Source organism: Gavialis gangeticus, unplaced genomic scaffold, assembly GCF_001723915.1.
Source record: "Gavialis gangeticus isolate Ggan-Ray unplaced genomic scaffold, GavGan_comp1, whole genome shotgun sequence".
NCBI classification, from domain to species: Eukaryota; Metazoa; Chordata; order Crocodylia; family Gavialidae; genus Gavialis; species Gavialis gangeticus.
In genome coordinates this window covers 19,613,933-19,633,652 of record NW_017729026.1, presented here as the reverse complement: position 1 = coordinate 19,633,652, position 19,720 = coordinate 19,613,933, and the positions used below count along the sequence as shown (strand labels likewise).

The 19,720-nt window shown below is 38.7% G+C and overlaps 2 protein-coding genes across 2 annotated transcripts in view; one reads left to right on the top strand and one right to left on the bottom strand.

Moving 5' to 3' along the window:
* Positions 1 to 10,590, top strand: part of KPNA5 (karyopherin subunit alpha 5) — a 31,360-nt gene extending 20,770 nt beyond the window's left edge. The window contains exons 10-14 of the mRNA XM_019520050.1: positions 1,177 to 1,255; positions 2,443 to 2,568; positions 5,072 to 5,199; positions 5,960 to 6,138; positions 6,801 to 10,590. Of these exons, the coding sequence (XP_019375595.1) occupies positions 1,177 to 1,255; positions 2,443 to 2,568; positions 5,072 to 5,199; positions 5,960 to 6,138; positions 6,801 to 6,988 (700 nt within the window). The 3' untranslated portion in view covers positions 6,989 to 10,590. The remainder of the gene's footprint in view (positions 1 to 1,176; positions 1,256 to 2,442; positions 2,569 to 5,071; positions 5,200 to 5,959; positions 6,139 to 6,800) is intronic.
* Positions 10,591 to 11,854: 1,264 nt separating this feature from the next.
* Positions 11,855 to 17,537, bottom strand: FAM162B (family with sequence similarity 162 member B). The gene is made up of 3 exons (XM_019520049.1): positions 17,323 to 17,537; positions 12,374 to 12,482; positions 11,855 to 12,091 (listed from the first exon to the last, which is right to left on the bottom strand). The coding sequence occupies exons 1-3, from the start codon at positions 17,415 to 17,417 to the stop codon at positions 11,993 to 11,995; spliced, it is 303 nt and encodes a 100-aa protein (XP_019375594.1). The 5' UTR covers positions 17,418 to 17,537; the 3' UTR covers positions 11,855 to 11,992.
* Between the last annotated feature and the right edge of the window lie 2,183 nt (positions 17,538 to 19,720).

The following is a 19,720-nucleotide window of genomic DNA, read 5'->3' as shown; positions in this document are numbered from 1 at the left end:
CACCTGAGCAGCCTTCACCCCCTCCCTTACCATGGGGGGGCATTTGATCTGCCCCTCATACACCCTTTTCCTCCCCCCTCCCCTGCTATCACACTGGACTTACCAGCTCAAGGCAGCTCTCCAGGCTGCTGGCTCTCCTACTAGCTGCCTGAATGCTGTGTTGTGGCTGTGCACAGCATGGGCATTTATTGGCCAAGTTATCGGCCCCATTGGGCTGATATCCCATACAGCCACTTTTCTTTATATCGGTAGTAATCTGATGTTGGACTGATGTATCGGTGCACCTCTACTAAAAGTGAAAGATACTGCTAGTGAAAGATCTTTCCTCTGCAGTACTTTAATCCTAGAGAGCAACCTCTAGACACAAATTGTCTAAAAACTGTAGTGTTTGAATATTGTTGTTTTCTTGCTAATCTTATATTTTAAGGAGCTCATTCACCAGAAATGCTGAGAGTTATTTTGTGCATGTGTCCCAGATGCAGACTTGAATCATGTTCATACTATTTGAGTTTGGTTGGGCTCAGTGTCTACCTAGAGGAGAGAAACAAAACTCCACTATGCACTTAGGAATGGGACAAGAGCTAAGGGAGATTGCATCACTAAGTGAGACTTTGTGCAGTTGCCCTGTAAATAGATATGGTTAGGGTGACTCTTGAGAGAGAGGGCTGGAGATGAATTTTTATGTTGCCCTTGCTAAAGTATTTTAATTTATTTCTCAGTTGGTCATACAGGGAGATCTACCATGTGATTAGGGGAAGAAGTAAACATTGCCTCTCAAAAAACCCTGTTCTATATGGGGTCTACTTTAGCCTCACTGTCTGCTTACTTTATTTTCCTGACTGGATGATAATATTCTCAAGGGTACAATTAATTTGACATTTGGGTGAAGTAAGTCATTCACATTTTCAGCTTTCAGATGATTTATCACTCATTAACTTCAGCCTTTTAGCAACTCCCAGAGGGAAAACTTCCCCTTGGATAGAGCAGTTGGGTTCAGCAGCTATGGAATCAAATTTTCTGAATAGTGTGGGATTACAAAAGATATTGTTGTGTTGAGTTGCCCATAGATTGAGTTTTAGAGGTAACAGTTACTCATCAAAAGCTAAACACTATTCAGCTTAGTTTTTATGTAATGCCTGGAAGCTTCACACAATCTAACATCCGTAATTTTTCTAGGCACAATGATTACAAAGTTGTCTCTCCTGCATTAAGAGCAGTGGGAAATATTGTGACTGGTGATGATATTCAGACGCAGGTAAGAACAGTGTTTGACTTGAGAAAAAATAATGTAGAAAAGGAGGAACTATATTTTAATATTTTTGTTATAGGGATTAATTATACTGCTTAAATTGCATAAGACTACTAATTGCAACCAAATGTTTGTTTGGGATTCTGATTTTATAGTGAAGGAGGTTTTTATAAAAACATACATATCACCAGCATGACCAGAGATTTAACACTCTTGGCCAAGCCTTATACCTGCAGTTGCCAGGAGGTTTAAAACAGTTTGGCTGTTCCAGTTCTAGAAGCAAAATACCAAGCTTCATTCTGAATCTTCATCTGTTCCTCCCACAAATTAATTCCTAAAGTAATTTTCAAAAATAACTGGAGTTGTTTTTAGTTTACACAGATAAAATGTTCTGCATCCACTAATGTAGCCATAAAAAGATGCATTAAAATTTTAAAGAATTTTTTTAAAACTTCTTTCTCAGTAATTTTATTAATATAGGAATATTAGCATGGTCTGTATCAGTGGTCAGCAAGATTTTGTAGCTGTGAGCTGGATCAGTCCTCAGGCAAACTAGTGCCTTCACCTAACCTGCTACTGCTTTTCCTGCCACTTAACTGCAGCACATACAGGCTACTGGCACCATCCCCGCTGCCAGTGGCTCTCACAAAGGTGAATGGTGGGAGCAGACCAAGATACAGGAGCACGCAGGAAAGTGGGGGGTGTATGGTGCTCACTCATGCTGAGTGGAGTAGACTGTCAGCGAGTGCTCTCCTGTGTGTTCCCTTTTCCGGAGCATGTCCCACTCCTCCAATCTGCCAGAATTGAGAGGTATGGGAAGGGTTGTTCTATCTCTAGTCTCCAAGTTCTGATAGGAAATTGCATAGAAGAGTGCCCCCTGATAATCTGCTCTAAAACTGTGGGCTGGGAGAGCAGAACTGCAGGACACAGGAGCTTCCTGTCATGCCCATAGCTGAAGAGTGTGTCCCCCAGAACAGTTTTTCTGTCTTAATCGTCTTTGAGTCATTTAACAGTCTGTTTCTTGTTTGCTTTATAGTGCTCTACCGAAATAACGTCTTTTTGGAAAAGACTAATTTTACACATTATGTATAGATACTGTTGTAAAACTTACCTTTTTGAGTTCAGCTAAAACCATGAATTGTGCCTTTTCCATATAGTGCAGACAGAACTTTTCAACTCTCAAATCATTTTAGGTAATTCTAAATTGTTCTGCATTACCCTGTCTCCTGCACTTGCTGAGTAGTCCTAAGGAATCCATTCGAAAAGAAGCTTGTTGGACTGTTTCTAATATTACTGCTGGAAACAGAGCTCAGATTCAGGTAAATAAAATCTTTTCTTACATTAGTAATTTTCTTAGCTGGTAGCTCACATGCTTTTCCTGCAGAAGGAAAAAGTGAGTACATTTTAGAACTTACCATTTGGTTTTAATTCTAGGTGTATCTTCATTTTTATCCCAGTGTTTATGCTGGCAATTAGAAATAATAAACTAAGTTTACAGTTAACTTTAAAATACAAATACACTATTTTGCTAAACATTTTAAGACTGATTCATTTTACCTCTGAAAGGAATCAATTGTTAGATAATTGTAAAGTTAATTGAAGGTTAAGACTTATTCAAGGGCTAAGTAACTTTTTATGGAAGAAATGTGTGACACAAAGCATTTGCTTTTAAAATATTTAACTTATCACTGTTTAAAAATGCTAATTTAAACCCCCCAATCCCTAGCCACTGTTTTCCCGGCTGCAGCAGTGGGCGTGGGTTCAAGACAACCCTCCAATACTTAGATTTGCTACCTGGAAAATTATAACAAAAATATAAATTGTCCATGAAAAGTATCTGATTATTTATTTTATATTCCAGTTTAGTACAGTCAGTGAAGATTGAAAGTTTGGAGGAGCATTCAGAATATTTTACATAAAACATTCAGAATTGTGCGTTGGGCTTGTTCCCAAGTATTAAAAATTAGTTTGAGTTGAATTTGTTTCTGTATTAAAAAGATAAGATAAAATGTTACAGAAAAATTAGGAATGCAAAAGTTTCTTAAATATTAAGACCATTATAACAGCTATGTTTTCCCCTTTTTGTTCAGTTGGCCTCATTTTAGAAAATCACTTGGCTTAGTCAGTTCACATCTGATGTGCTTTAGAGCATGGCTCTCCAACTTCTGGTTGACCAGGGGCTGTGTGCTGTCCCCTGGCCACGTAATGTTGCACATGCTACAGGGGTTGTTCTCTGGGAATGCTCCCTCACTAGGTGGGTTTTGCTGGCAGCACACAGGCCCACATGACCTCCTTCACTGTGTGCAGCCCACTGGCATCTTGCTGGCCTGCCACAGGCCATGTGCCCTCTGTGGGCTATCAGTTGGACTGCCATCCTTTATAGCATGTGGAATAATGCACTTTAATCAGCAGTTTTTATTCCGGGGAAACTTGATAAATAACATTTCATACAAATTTATTTTTGAATAAAGGAATTTAACTTGTCTGTAATTCTCCTAATTCCTTATGGGAATCTTTACAAGATTTCTATTTGATTAGGAACTTCTGTAGCTTGAATCTCTTAACCTATAGCAATTGTCTGTTGTGGAAGCTAGATTTAAGTATTTTCCACAGTGGACAGAACACTAAAATAAATTCATTTTAAGATCAAGTCGTAGAAATGATTTGCTTCCAAAGATTTTCTGTTACAAAAAGTGGCTTCACATAAAGTAAAATTTCTGAGAGAGAGAATGTCCATTTCCTTAAAACATGTTTATCCATTTATATTGTTCATTCAAAACTTTGTATTTCATTTTAACCTTGCCAGTTCGAAATTTTTAAGCCTTTGTTCTGTGAAAAATTTTCAGCACGTCCACTGATTGGTCTGAATGGCAAAATGGTCCAATTCCCAACCACCCCCGTGAAAAAGTTTGAGATTCCCAGAATAAGAGATTATGCATGAAATCTGCAATGTGTTGTACTGTAAATATACATCTTTACTAATCAGCAGACCTGGAAATGGTCATTATTGTGCTGATCAGACAGGGATATGGTGTTTGTGTATGTCTGCTTGGTTTTAGATGCAAGACCTCCAGTCTGAGTACTCAGAAACATATTGCCCTATAAAACTGTTGGTGTCATAGAAATGTCTGTAACTATAAAGGGTTATTGTGGAATACCTGCCATTTTAGGACACTTTTAATATAATACACTGTTTTAAATTTTCACTTGGAATTTACCTATAGGCTATTTCATCACTGGGATTTTTGAGGGGGGGAGTGGGAGGTACAGTTCATTAATTGAGCAGATTCTAAGTCCTTTAAATACTGATACTTTTCTTTTCTTTAAAAAGTATGTAGGTATTTTCCCACCTGCACACTACAACTGAGGCTAGATTATTTTAAGAGGTTTACCTCCAGTTTTGAAATCCTAGAATTTTCAATGCTCAGAATATTAAACATGCTGATGCAATTTGAATAGCCTAATTGAAAGGGGATTATTATTTGTAGTATGAATTTTGAGCTTGTCATTATGAGGCAAATTCAGAAAGAAGAACTTTTTTATGAAATAGTATGCTCCAGTCAGTTCCTGACTATAAAGTTTTATGTACATTTACATGTTTAAATTCCATTGCTGTCTGGTGCACTTCTCTGTAAAGAAATGACTAGCTATTATAAAAACAAGATTTCAGGATAAGAAGACCAGGTTGACATGTTCTCCAGTGGTAGTTTCTATTTTAGAAACATCCCATATTTTGGAAGCATATCCCATGTCTCCTTCCCATATATATGTATTTGTTTGAAGTTTTTGTTACTGTTTAAACAGTCATGTCATTTTTTTCAGGCCGTTATAGATGCAAATATTTTTCCAATATTGATTGAAATTCTTCAGAAAGCTGAATTCCGCACCAGAAAAGAAGCAGCGTGGGCTATTACTAATGCAACTTCAGGAGGAACTCCTGAACAGATCAGGTAATTTTAAGTACAATTTGATTTGAAGAAGTATGTGTAAAATTAACATAGTACGAGTTTAAAAATAACCCACTAAACTAAGAATGGGGTCCACAAAGAAGTTCAGGCACTAGAGTTCAAGGAAGCAATTCTCAAGGATTTCTGCCTAGTGCAGGTGTCTGAGACCTCCGCAGGTGTCTGAGACTTCCCTAAGCTTTTACATTCACTAGAAAACCTAGACACTTAGAGTATTTTAGGCACTCCCAGAGGCATTGCTGTCTTCACTGAGATATGCATTTAGTTCCATATTTCCCACCAGAAACCATTTCATAAAGTAGTTGCCTCCATACTTAACTTCTTGGGTGAGGAGGTCATACATATTCCAGTAGGTGTGCTTAGAACATAGGACCACCAACAGATAGCATTAAATTCATTGCACACAGCCACTTCCATTAAAGCAGTTTGGCCAGAGGCAGTGATGCTATTGAAAAGCTGATTTTAAAATGCAGAATATGAGTGTCAAGTGATTGGAACATTTAACTAGAAAGTGGGAGACTCTGGGTTATAGGCACAAATAAGAGACCTCTCATTAGGATGAGTAGAGTTTTGACTGTATTTTAGAGTAAAATTGTTGAATACTTCTGCATGTTTTAGAGAAGCTTTAAGATGTTTTGTTGTTAGGAGAACGCAAAGACCAAAGGTAGCGGAATTTTTTGTCAGAATTAACATACTAGATTATGAATACTTTTCTTCCCTCTCTGCTTTCTTTATCATTACAAAGATATTTAGTAGCATTAGGTTGCACCAAACCTCTTTGTGACCTCTTGACTGTGATGGATTCCAAAATAGTGCAGGTGGCTTTAAATGGACTTGAAAATATTCTGCGTCTGGGAGAGCAAGAATCCAAGCAAAATGGAATGGGTATTAATCCTTACTGTGCCCTTATAGAGGAAGCATATGGTAAGTAAATAATTTAACAAGGAATAATTCATCATTTAGAAATCATGCGATTTCACTGTGGAGTAGTTTAGAAACTTGGTTACAAATCGTGTACATTAAAAACATTTTTTTCTTCAAATTGCTAAATGCATTCAGTTTTGTATATTACTGATAAGTTTATCTGGTAATTCAAGAGAAGGTGAATCTTTGTAAATCAGTATTTAAACCTACTTTCCTGTGTTCTTCTTGCATCATTCAACATTTAAAAATGAACTATAAAGTGAAAATGGAGCTTATGATTCTGTACTATCAATCCTGGAAATACAGGGTTAACAGATTCTCTAGTCAGGTTGTTGGAGCATTTAGGACTGAAGAAATGCATCTTAATTGTGAGCGAGCATATCCTCCCTGCTCCCTCTGCCACCAAAAATAAAACCCACGACACTGGAATACTCAGGGTGGATTTATACAAATTATGGTAAAGAAAATTTGGTTCTGGGCTGCATTTTTTTCAAATTGGGAGTTACCAATAATTTTTATGTTGCAACCTGCCTCTCTGCTGAATTCATCACACAGTTTGGGTTATGAAAAAATTCACAATACATGGATTTACCTCTATATTATACAAACTTTGAAATTCATTTGCATTGTTTTCCATTATTTTTTTTCCTTTTTATATTTAGGACTGGATAAAATTGAATTTCTTCAAAGACATGAAAATCAAGAGATCTACCAAAAGGCTTTTGAGCTAATAGAACATTACTTTGGTGTGGAAGAAGAGGATGCTAGTATTGCACCTCAAGTGGATGAGAGTCAGCAACAGTTTGTGTTTCAGCAACAGGAAGCTCCAATGGAAGGGTTTCAGCTGTAATTGTTTAAGTGAAGACAAGCATATGTAAATGTAAACATTATAGGGTTTTTTCCCAAGGGTCTTCTCTTTGTGGCCAAAGTTAGAAGAACATTTGAACGAGTTTTGCAGAAGACGGATAAAGAAGCAGCTCGTGCACTTTTGTAACTTTTGTGTTAGAAACAATTTTTCATTCATTCATTTTTTGTATTTTTGTATTCCATTGTCTTGTATGTTTAGAAACGGACTGTGTGCGTAATCAAGTCTAACGTTAAGGCATTATATGTGATTTAACAAGAACTGTTAAGCTTGAATAATAACCTCAGTAGGATTTTAGGTAGTGGTTCTGAATTTTTCATGTAATCTTTGAAACTGCATATTAGCAGTGCAGCTGTTGACAGTAAGCTTGACATGCCCAATCTTTATCAAATCTACCTCTTATATTGAAGCCAAAAAGTTGCTTCAAAACTAAAGCATAATATTAAAGTGCTTGTAAAAAAAGCTAAATTAGAATGTGAAAAATATTTATTTAAATTGTAAGATGTAGTTTTATCATTATACTTGCAAAGGACTAGTGAAATGTATTTATAAAGCATATTTAAAAGCAAACAGATTTTAAAGTATGTAATGTTGATTACCTGATTTAACTTCGAATATATAATAAACATAAAAGGCAGTTCTGCATCATGTAGACGCACTTATTTAAAGGCTTTCAAATCAGTAGAAATCTCTCTAGTTTTGATGCTGGCCCCTTAGTTCAAGCTGCTAAACAACATTAAAAGCCAGTTACAAATGTGATACTTCGTTATGTGAGCAATTACTATAGTTGCCACAGGAATGTTGTGATTGGGAATGAGGGAGGGTGAATTGTAAGAAATAGGACAGGTTCATGTGACTGTTTCTACATTAAAAAGTGGTTAGATTATACTAGTTTGAGAATCCCTGCAATATTTGCCGTTCTTGAGCAAAGTTTAGACTGATTGTATACGTGTTGCTTCTGACCAAATATGTTACCACTGTTTTGAAGTGTTTGCATTTTCTTTTAGATAAAATTAAAAATGCACCCTATTATGATCCGTAGTATTGCTGCATTGGGAGAAGGAATCTTCTCCATCTGGCTGAAGGAAAAAGGTTTGTTTTATTGTAAATATGATATTAGGTATGCAGACAACAAAATGAATCTAGATGTCTGCTTAAATATTTAAATTCTACAACACTTAATGTCTGTTGCTACTACCAACTAAAAAAAACATATCTAAGAATTTGAATATTGACGTTAGATTTTTTCAAAATCATTAAGCTGTACTGCTTGTTCTCACATAGTAGTAGTCAGTCTGATAACTTAAACCTTTGGACTATTGAAAACCTCATTTTAAATATTTAACATATTCATGTCAAACTTTGTGTTGAAATAATAGTGAAAACCTCTTTGACCTCTGAAAGTGTTTAATCCTCTACAGTAGTTGCAATTTCCAATTAAAATCACTTTTCCTGTGATACTGTGCTGGTTGCTAACCAAAACTTTGATGCACTGATTAGAGGGTGGTTTCATTTACGTACTTTCACTGTACTTAAGATTTTTTAATTTGCTTATAAAAAGTACAAGTACTCTTTTTGGTTGACATTCATAACAGAATTTACTTTAAGGGGACTGTTACAGCAATATATACTATGTTGTAGCTTGAAGATGGGAATTGAAGGAAGCTGATTTTATGAGTTTGGTGGACCATTGTGACTGATTATAATTAGCAAGATATAATTGAGAGAAACTGCAACTGCACTTGAATTCTTTTTGTGGAAATCAGATTCACTATGGAGAGGGAATGTACATAGGAGTGCTGGTACTTTATAGGTTCTATATAATGAGATTTTAGCAAGTGACACTTTAAACATAAGATTTGTACAGAATTACAGCATTTTGAATAATGTGCATAATGCTTAGTACAGCTGCCAAATTTTTCTTATAATGTTGGAGGATTGTAGTTGTGCCCTTTTCTACAATGATAGTTTGAGAGATGCTGTCAGGTTTTTTTGGGCGTATTTGTTCAAAACATACAGGGTAATGATATTGGGAAATTTACCAGGATTACTAGTTAAATGCTGAATTTCAGTGTTCTTTTAATGAAAGAATAATTACAGGTAACAGGGTATTCCACTATTTCTAGCTAAATTGTTTTGATAATATTGCATAACCAGCTGTGCCTGCTTTTATTTTGAGGACCCCGTAAGCACTGCATTTATAAGCCTCTCCAGTTAAGCCAAATCTAAATTATGAAAATCTTAATTAAAAGACTTGTAAATGGTGAGAAGAAGGGGCATTTAAAGTGTTAATACTTGTTTGAGAGTGCTTTTGTGGATACAGTATGTGTTTGAGCAGTTAGTGACTGCACTTTATGCATTTAGATACAAAATTATATTTCATGCCTCTGGCATATTCGAAGTATTTGCTATTAGCTTAATTGGGAACTAAAATCAATGGACTTTGGTTAATGAAAAGGATCTTATTTAATCTCAAGGTTTACCCTAATCAGTTAAAGTCCAGTAGTCCCTTTGGTAATTTTTAGTTCTACTCAAAGCAAAACTAAGTCTCATGGGAAACAGTTGTTTTAAATAGCCATCCATTAAGAATGGCTGTTGTCTGGCTGTGTTCTATAAGAAAGCTTTCACAAGTTAACAAAGCCTATGTCACTGATGGCATCATAGATGCTTATGAGAACAATGCAGTTGACTGGGGCACGGGGAGCTGTTAGCTTTGCTCTATGAAAGGCTGTTAAAGGTGGGTGATTGAGCAGAGCCAGAATTTGCTAAATATTTTGTCCATATTGGCTTTATCTAGAAGGTTCATACCTGTTCTAAATTTAATTTAAAAACAGAACACTTAAAGCATTGCTTTAGTTATGCAGCTTCTTCAAAAGAAGAATTTTTTAATAGGGTGTTATTTGTTCTGCTTGAATTTGAATTCCGACTAGTTAATCTATGCAACTGTGCCAAGTCTGTTTTAGTTCCCTAATCTGATACACTAAAATCCATATCTAACTTTCTACTGACATTTTTCATCACTGCACTTTTTGTCTTTGAAGTGTTGTTCATACTGCTCTTTAATTTTGTAGTATTTGCTTTGAACACTGTTGCTAGCAGTAATCAAATACAGTAACAATGTTGGCACAGAAATTAACTTCTTTACTATAGAACAAGTTTGAAACTGGAAAAATGTTTGGATTTTTTGTTTTGTTTTTTTTAATTGCTGGGACTGTGTGAAAAGATGCACTATTAATCTTCCTTCATCTTCAGTTACCTCAGTTGGTTTTATGGTCTTACAAAAAGCTGAATTGCAATATTGAATATGATGTTTTTATATACACACACTGAATTTGCCACTTGATATGGATTGCAAACCAGTCTGACATTTAATAGAAATCATGAATTAGAAGTGTTTTTGTTTTCATACATGGCATTTAATACATTAGTTTAATGTATTAAACTAATGTCTATAGTGATAGTGCATCTTTAAATCCAGATTGGAGGCCCATTACTGTAATTAAACATACATATGAACAGTATGCAATATTATGGAATGTTACAACTACAAATACCATACAGAACTAATAAAAGCAGTTTTTCACAGATGTGAATATTGTGCTTCTTCGAATCCCATTCTTTAGGCAATGCCAAATAAAAATGCAGTTTTCTCTATAGGAAGAACCAAGTTTCTATGCTGTAGGAGAGTGCAATACTTCCTTCCCCTGCCCCCCAACAGAAACCCAAATCTTGCAAGAAGTGGATTTTTAAAATTAGAAAAATATCTAACATAAACAATGTTGTGTTTCCCTTTATCCTCATCTTCTTTGGCTTCAAAATTAGCTTCATGGAGGATTCCAGGGTTAACTCTTTGTGTATTAGTTTGCAAATGCAGAGTCAGTCCAGCTTGTGTCAAACTCTTCTTATTGACTGGAGCAAATGCTTTATCGTTACCTTGTTTCCCCCCTCCCCCCATTAGAGCTGCAGTAGTGATAAACAGAATCAATAACATCTCAAAACAAGCTTGTAGCCCCTGGCTTAACACTCCTTTCTTTAATGTAAAGCCATTTGCAAACTGTGCATGTGTCTACACATGCGACTAATCCAGCAGCAGTTTGCTCTCAAGTAAACTATTGGAGAGTAAACTCTCCCAGGCACATGACTACATGTGCAAGGATGTAGCAGCAGGCTGCTCCCACTCCCCATGGCCCTGTAATGGACCCCTACAACAGCAGAGCTGGCACTGGGAAATAATGATCTCCCAGTCCCACAATTGCAGAGCAGGGGCTGGGAGCTCCTTGCTGCCAAGGCAGAGGGACATTGCCCCACCCAGGCTGCAGTAGCAGAGCCTGCCCCAGCAGCTGGCAACTCCCTGGGGGAAGGGAGCAATCTCCCACCCCTTGCTGCCCGGCTGACCAGGAGGATATTTTCTCCTGATCAGGCATATACACATGCACTACTGTACAGTAAGTGATCCCAAGTAAATTTTGCTACTTGCATTTGCAGGTAGCAAATTTACTCGCAATCAGAACCAATTACTGCACAGTAAGCATCTGCACATGTAGATGTGGATGCTTACTGCGCAATAATTAGCTCTACTGCACAGTTAAGCATCTTGAGTAGACATGCCCTGTTTTAGTCAATAATATAAAGCAAGGGTCAGAATCAACTCAAATGTTCAGGGCAGAGGCAATGACACCTTGGATCCCCTGTGCCATCTGTAGGCAATTAACATTTTATCTAAACAGGAAAATAGATAAAGCTTATTGAAACTAAAATTATTAGAATTTTCCACATGCTTGAATTGACCTTGGCCATACGTTGTAAGTATTTAAAACATCTTTGTGTAACAAGGAAAGAAACTCCATGCTCCTATGCAACTTTAGTTGCGCTCTAATTTATCAAAGTTTTATTAATACAGTCTCATTAATGGAGAAAATTGCCAATACAAAGAAATTGTTTAGGTATTTTAAAGTTTGCTCCTACAAGCAGCTGCTCAAGTTTTAAAGATTATTTAGTCTTTGACTCTACTGCTGTTGCAGCCTCTTCACGCCATTTGGCTTTCTTGGCTAGGTTCCCGCTTATTAAGGATTCCTGGTGTTCAGTAGCCTGCAAAAATAAGATGCTCACTTTAGTGCAGTGTTGAAAATATTGCATTATGCTGGCAGTTAATGTCCTGTAGTAACATCAGTTGTGGAGGAGAGTGTTTGGTAGCTAACATACAGTAGTGTTAAGTCTGAATAAATAGCAGCTTGTAAATTACAATACTGTAGAGTTTGACACCCTGTCTTAAATGCGCATGTACATGCCTACGTGCGCACACGTGCAGGCACGCACGCGCACACATACACACACATGCACACCACCACCCCCACCAGTCAGTATACCTACTCTTTTAGCAGATGCAATTGTAGCTAAGCAGGCTACAATTGTAAGTCCAATCATGATGTAACAGACTTTTATTCGAACTTTACTTCTTGCAAAATCCAGCATTTCGTGCCTAAAATTAAGATGGTAGTGAGACAAATCAGTATGAAACATTGAGGTGTGTCCTTTCTAGGCACCATAGATGTAACTTTTTTAACAAGTTAAATACTGTGAACCAGTTAGTAAGATGTGGCCCTTCCAGGATTGACGCATTTTCCTTTCACTTTGTGAAGTGGAAAGTAGTTAATAATCTCCAAATGAAACCACAAGGTAGATGAATTCCTTGATACTTTTTCCCCTAAAACTTTGTGTAATGTTTCTCCTATAATTTTGTGAAATGAAAAAGACATACATTTACTGTACATTTATTCAGTATTTATGAATTTAAAATACTTTTGTGCAACTTATGTGGCAATTCAATTAATTTTGGTTTTTAATCTATGGACCACAGACAAGCCTTGAAGGCCCCGTGTTGCACACTGAACTAGAGCTCCTTAACTTCCAGAAACCTCAACCTTTGCTGGTCACTACCAGCTGTGCTCTTTAGTTCCTGAAACAATTGGCAAGCAATAGTGGGCTGTGTGTACTCAGTCCAAGTTGGGGGACACAAAAGCAGGAATCCCTTCAACCCTCCAGTATGTAGTCTCCTAAAAGCTTGAATTGAGCCATTTTCTACTAGATATGACACTTAAGGACTGAACACTATTCAAATTTTGTCTTGCATGTGCAAGACTGGAGACGATTCCTTTCTCTTTAAACTTTCCCTTTTAAAATAAAGTTTAATTTGATGGGCCTGTTGCTTGTAATTAAGATTCATTCCTTTTATAGTAGAATTTTAAAATTGCATTGTATGAATGAATTTTACATACTTCTCCAAAAAATACCTTGCTTTTTTCAAATGCACAAAGGGACAAACCTTGACAGCCATACTACCTAACAAAGCAGCTGAAAACAAGCACTATCCATTTTTACCTAGAAGCAAACTTGTGATAAAACTGGACACTGACTGCAGTGCTCCTCTTTAGCCCTTTAAAACCTTACTATCACACACGGGCAAATCTTTCAGGGTTAGCTGAGCAGCTTGAGTTGCAGGTGCCAAGTAGTTGGCTGTCAGTGCTTGTAGGCCAGAGAACACTTGTTCTCTGTTCTATATTGCTTAAATGCATTAGTTTTAAGAAATCAAAACCAGACTCGCATACAACTATTAATCTAGGATGCATTTGGAATAACAGAAGCCAAAATATAAATGTGTTAGGTCAGTAACAACTATCTTACAGACCTAATCGTATTTCAAATTGCACTAATTGAAACTGTCCTGAAACACCATACAACTTCTTGCTTTCTGCCTCTGATTCAAGGGAACCAAACCTTATGGGCTGCTGTATCCTTTCATTAAGGACTATACCTCTTCATCCATGCTCAAGAATCAAGCGCACCCTTCACTGAAATCAATGACAGTGTTGTTTAAACAAATGTTGGAGGAACACTAGGACTTGCTTACTTAATGCCAAATGACTTAACTTTGCAATGGCAAGTTGAGTAAAGGCCTATCTTGATAACTAATCATTAACAACAGGATTTTGCTCAAGCCTGTTTTCTAAGAATTAGGTTTTTTGATTACGTGGTTCATGAATTGCAGTTCTAAAAAAAACATTTGGTCATGTTAAAGAAGAGTGATTACATTTACTTTTTGCCTGTCCAGCAGTTATCACACTCACAAACTAGCCTGTCTTGCTTATGTATAAGTTAATTTAAAAAATCTCATGGGTATTTTATACTTATTTTTTATAGGTTTCAGAGGCCTAATCTGAAAGTAATCTAACTGTCTTTTCTAAGACAAAGTTGCTATAAGTTGAGAGAGAAATGAGCACCCTATCATGAGAAGGATTTTTTTCTAAAATCATCAGGGGCTAAACCACTGGTGCAAGTTTTGTCCACAAATGCAGTCATGGATTTGGTTCCCAGAGCCGGCGAGAAATCAACTGCAGCCATAGAGCCATCTGTTTGGATGCTCTGCTTTCACAAAGTTAATTCTTCCCCACCCAGTTCCCTGAGAGCTGAGCTTCTGGAGAAATCAAACTTTATTGTTATGGTACTGTGCAACCCACATTTTCAAATGTGATATAATTTGAATTAGTCTTTCTAAAATACAACATTGAAAATTATCTGTAAATTCCTGGCCCCCTTCAAGTAATAGGAGTTTTGCCATAGATGCCAGTTAAACTAGGATTTGCCACTGGAATAGGAAATAGTTCTAACATGAGGATGACAATAAAAGGTGTCCAATGTGACGTAAATAAGGGACAAGTGTATTTTTGCTTGCAACCATGCTGCTCTCTTCCTTATTGTCTTCATTACACAAGGAATGGAACTGATGGAAACAAAAGAAACACCCAGATACATTCCCTTTAACTGTTTCTCAAAGTGCAGTATGTTACATACGATTAACTCCTCTACCAAGAAGTCTGGCAATAAGAAATGTAGCTAGACTGGAGATGGATATTATTTCTGTTAGGCAGTTACACAAACATGTCTTTTATAAGTTAACTTCTGGTGATGACATTTTTTTTCAGTAAAATTATCTGAGGAGGTGGTGGCTAGTGGAAAGGAAATGTCTAATGCACTACGAGATTTACCCTTGTGTATTCAGTTTTCTGAAGAACATGGAATGGTAAAGTGGTTTAAGGCCTCTTACTTTAGACTTTATCAATGGTTGACCTCAGTCAACCCAGTTACTCAGGCTGGGAAGTCAAAGGTAGATAGATGAGAATGGTAGTCACATTGCTTCTTCATGGCCATTAGCTACATGCCTCAATCTAGCCTATGGGCTTTCCAGGCTTAAGCAGATCATAACTGCTTCGGTTGATCCTGGAAATATGCTTTGAAAAAGTAAACAAGGAAGAGGACATGCTGTTTTTCTCTCTCCCCATTTTTTCTCAAACACTTTGCTGACATTATATATTGTCACTTGTTTGTCATCATTTAGTAATCATCCACTATTTCATAATGTATATTGTGTTTATGTGATCTATAAACAAAATATTGGTGACTGATGCAACCTTCCTCTGATGTGACATTTTGTTAGATCAAACAGAATAAACACGCCAATCTGCAAATACCAACAGTGCTCAAATCACTAACAGGCTTTGGACCAAACCCTTTCCATCTTGCTCACGCAAATATTTCTGTTTCCTTCAGTAATGATGATCACAAGTTGTTTAGTTCTTAAACAGTATCCACCTGAACTCATCAAGAAAAACATGGTCCCAGAAAATTGTTTTAGGCTTACATCTGAGTGTTCAGATGCTTCCAAATTTTCAGAGGTGACATGTTCTGAAAGTCCAACAGCTTCCCTTCTGCTGTGATCAGCTGTGCCTTACGTTGTGTTAAGCATTTCCATTTTTATGGTAGGATTGCCAGCTTCTGTAACAATCTTCTAAAACAATGATTCTTGACCTTTTTCTCCATAACTTCTGTGAATTGTGCGGCACCCAATTTTAAAAACTAATTTATATATTATAAGTGCTTTCTTATTTGTACAGGGGGACTGGGTGAGGGGGATGGGGAAATCATGCAGGTAGAATATCTCCTCACACCTTGAAGCACCTTTCAGAGGTTTTGGTGGTGCCCTGGTTGAGAATCACTGTTCTGAAAACATCTTATCCCTACTTATGGAACAGTAGAAAAGACAAGTCACCCACAGGAAGGTACAATAATAGAATGTGAGACTTGGGGCGAGATCCAATGAAGGGCTTAGGCATTTTGGTGGTTAACTTTTAGGCACTTGGCCCACTAAAGTGGAATCCAGAACCCTAAGCGAGGCATCTGGCAACCTATACAGAGCCTAGGGAGAATTAATCACCTCTGAATGGGATTCAGAACAGCCAGTATGCTGAGGAAGGAACTATGAAAACCAGCAGCTTTTGGTATGCAGATGCCTGATGGTAACCAACATGCAATGCTGAGGACAGGAATAAGTCTTAAATTCTATCTCTCCAAATGCCTCACTTGGACCCTGCAGTAGATGCATCTATCCACAGCCCTGAACCTCCTACTGAAGGCATTTTCCTTCAAAAAGCATAGTTTGCTTTCTTGGCCAGAGATGGCTGAAGGAGAAAGAGCCCCACTTATTTGTAATAGCTTAGAGCAGCATTTCAAAACCTGTAGGTCATGATGCACAAGTGGGATGCAAGAATATATGAAAGGGTTGTGAACAAACTATAAGTGGATCGGCAAACTTTAAAAATAGATTCTCCTTTAAAGGAGAAAAACGTGGGAAACTGTTTTTTCCCCTTGTAGGCGGGCAGAGTTCCAGTCTGCAAGGGGCACGCTAGAAGCTGGGGCCTGGGGGTGGGGGGCACCTGGTCAGGACTGGCCATCCATGTTTACAAATGGGTCCTGGTACAATAAAGGTGGAGATCCACTGGCTTAGAGCAAGGAACACTTACCCAGGATGTGAGAGACTGTTCTTCCCTCTGCCTGAGGGGGTTCAGGCCCACAGACTCCCTCCTCCCAGGAAAATGGCCTCACTACCAAGACGCAGGCTATTCTTGGAGACGTTAAAAGTTAAAAAAAAGAGCTTGAGTAGGATCTAAGCATTGCATTTGGTCAGGGCACATTTTTTGGTCTGGTACAAAGTGACAGCATAAAGGTAACAGTGGAAAGCAGAGAGGGCAGTTACATTAGAAGCTCTTAAATGAGGGAGAGGTAGTGATGTGGAAGTAGAGGAAAAGGTAACATATTATCTCACCATCTCTTATCAGAGGTACTTTTGCCTCCTACTTGATCACTGAAATTTAGGACATGGATAATTATCATCAGGTTAAGCTTTAGGGTCAGTTTCAAATCAAAGAACACGCTACCCTCTTTCACTTCAGCTCAATAACCCCTCCTGGAAACAATGATGCACTTACGGGATCCTTGGAGGAATATCCTCTTCAGCCTTAAAGCGTCCTGCCCACAGGAGGACTTTTTTATCAAACGGTGAAGGTTTGTAACCAGCAGGCATTTTGTTCTTCTCAGCTTAAAGAAAAAAGCACCTATTTTGTACACTGAAAGCAGGGCCGTGGCTAGGGACACCCCTCATTCCACCCCTATCAAGGATGTTGCTGGAAGAACAGGGCAGGATTGTAGGATAAAGACCTTAATCTCCACTAGCAGCCCCTGCTTATAGGATCCTAGTTTCTCCCCCTCCCTCCCAACCCCTAGATTTACCCTGTTTTCTGTGAACACACTTGTAGAGCTGGGTAAAAACTGTATCCTGGTGATTTTTGTACCCAAACCCCCAACCTGTATCAAAGACAGAACAAATCCAACAGTTTTGACAGCCTTCCCACACCCCATCCAAAATAAAAAATCCAGATTCCATATGGCTTGAATGCAGGGGGGGAACCCTACCTATTTATCTGCATGACTACTAACCCAAATTCTAAAGCAGCGGTTTTCAACCTTTTTAGACTCCAGAAACCTCCCCTTAGATTCAAAGGGGCCCTTGGAAAATGCGAGCTCTTCATTTTCACTCATTTTTAAACTATGGGAAAATAATAAGAGCCATATTTCTGCTTGCAAAACCCTCAGAAAGGCCACAGTGGGCAGAATGTATTTAACATTGCGAATTCCTATTTGAAAACTCTGGGTTTATCTTGTGAAGAGTCATACAGAAGTAGGGCTGGAATGGACCAGCCCTACGAGGCAGGATCAGCCCTAGCCAAACCCTCCTATACAATCCATAATCTAACCTTGACATAAGACTGCCGTCAATTTTAACACAACACAGACATAGCACCCTAACCTGCCACAAGTAAAGCAGGGGAACCATGGCAGCCAAAGTCATAGAGAAGCTGGGTTGAGAGGTGCTTCCAGAAGTCATTCCAGTCTGTGCCTAGCCAAACTGTCCCTTACAATCATAAACTCTTCATTAAAACTACCCTCAGTCCTGACACAACACAGGCCTACCATCCTAACCTGCCACTGGTAAGGCAGGAGATCTCCGGCAGCCAACATCGCAAAGAAGAGGGGCTGGAAGAGACATCCAGAGGTCATCGAGTCAAAGCCCCTGCCAGAGGCAGGGTCATCCAGGTACCCCTGGGGTCTGCAGACCCTGCTTAAGACATGTGGGTCTCAAGAGTATCTAAGAGGGAAGTTCTCTGTTCCTATTCTCTCTCTGTCTCAAACAAGGAATCCATCCATCCTGGCACAGGAGCCACCACCTCCCATGCCTGGTACTTGGATCCTGTACGGCTTTGGCCCAAGTTTGCCCATTGGCCATGTGACTGTAAACACTGGTATACTGCTAGGGCTAAAAGATTGTCAGTGATTTTTTCCTAAAGATCACAGACTATTCACCATACCCTAGCTCAGCGGTTCCCAAACTCTGACAAGATTGCACACCACCAATTTAAAACGATGCAACCTTAAGTACCACCAGCAAATTTTTCAGTGCAACCTTAAGTGCCACCAGCAAATTTTTATTATATAAAGTAATTATAATAAAACCTGTTAACGTGTACTACATGTCTGCATACCACCGGTGGTACGTGTACCACAGATTGGGAAACGCTGCCCTAGTTGTTTGGGTAATATCCTTTTTTTGGTCCAACCTAGCAATCCTCTATAGATAATAAGGACCTTCTTCTCTTTTAAATGGATTTCTTCTTTTACTGAGTGCCCCTTAGTGTCCGTGATTCTTCTTAAAGATCACAGACTAAACACCAGACCCTCATTGTTTGGGTAAAATCTTTTTTTGGACCAGCCTTGCAATACCCTATAGATAATAAGGACCCTCTTCTCTTTTGAATGGGTTTATTCTTTTACTCCGTGCCCGTTACAGTCAGTGATTCTTCCTAACGATCATGGACTATTCACCAGACCCCAGCTATTTTGGTAATATCTTTTTTTGGACCAACCCCGCAATCCCCAATAAAGACGCTCTTCTCTTTCGAATGGGTTTCCTCATTTACGCAGTGCCCTTTAGTGTCAGTGATGCTTCCTGTAGATCACAGACTGTTCACCATGCCCTAGTTGTGTAAGTAACCTGGCAGTCCCCTATAGACAATAAGGACCCTCTTCTCCTTTGAATGGGTGTATTCCGCGTGCCAACCCAGAGCCCCCTCCCCGGGCACCAGCCCTGCCTCTGCTGGCGGCTCTGTGCCCAGCTCGGAGGGTGCTGGGATGAACCCCCCGTGGGCTCCAGGTCCCGCACCACCCGGCCCCGGCCCCGGCCCCGGCCCCGGCGGGGTCCACAGGGAGAGCGCCCCGGGCCGTGAGGTCGGCCCCCGCCGGTCCCCCCGGGACGGCACTCACCCGCGCCGG

What these genes read in the sequence shown, in the direction of transcription:
- FAM162B (XM_019520049.1), bottom strand. Translation starts at nt 17,417, where the DNA reads ATGCCTGCTGGTTACAAACCTTCACCGTTTGATAAAAAAGTCCTCCTG. An exon ending in GATATTCCTCCAAGGATCCC is followed by an intron (nt 12,483 to 17,322) that starts GTAAGTGCATCA and finishes TCTTAATTTTAG; the next exon opens with GCACGAAATGCTGGATTTTG. An exon ending in CAATTGCATCTGCTAAAAGA is followed by an intron (nt 12,092 to 12,373) that starts GTAGGTATACTG and finishes TTATTTTTGCAG; the next exon opens with GCTACTGAACACCAGGAATC.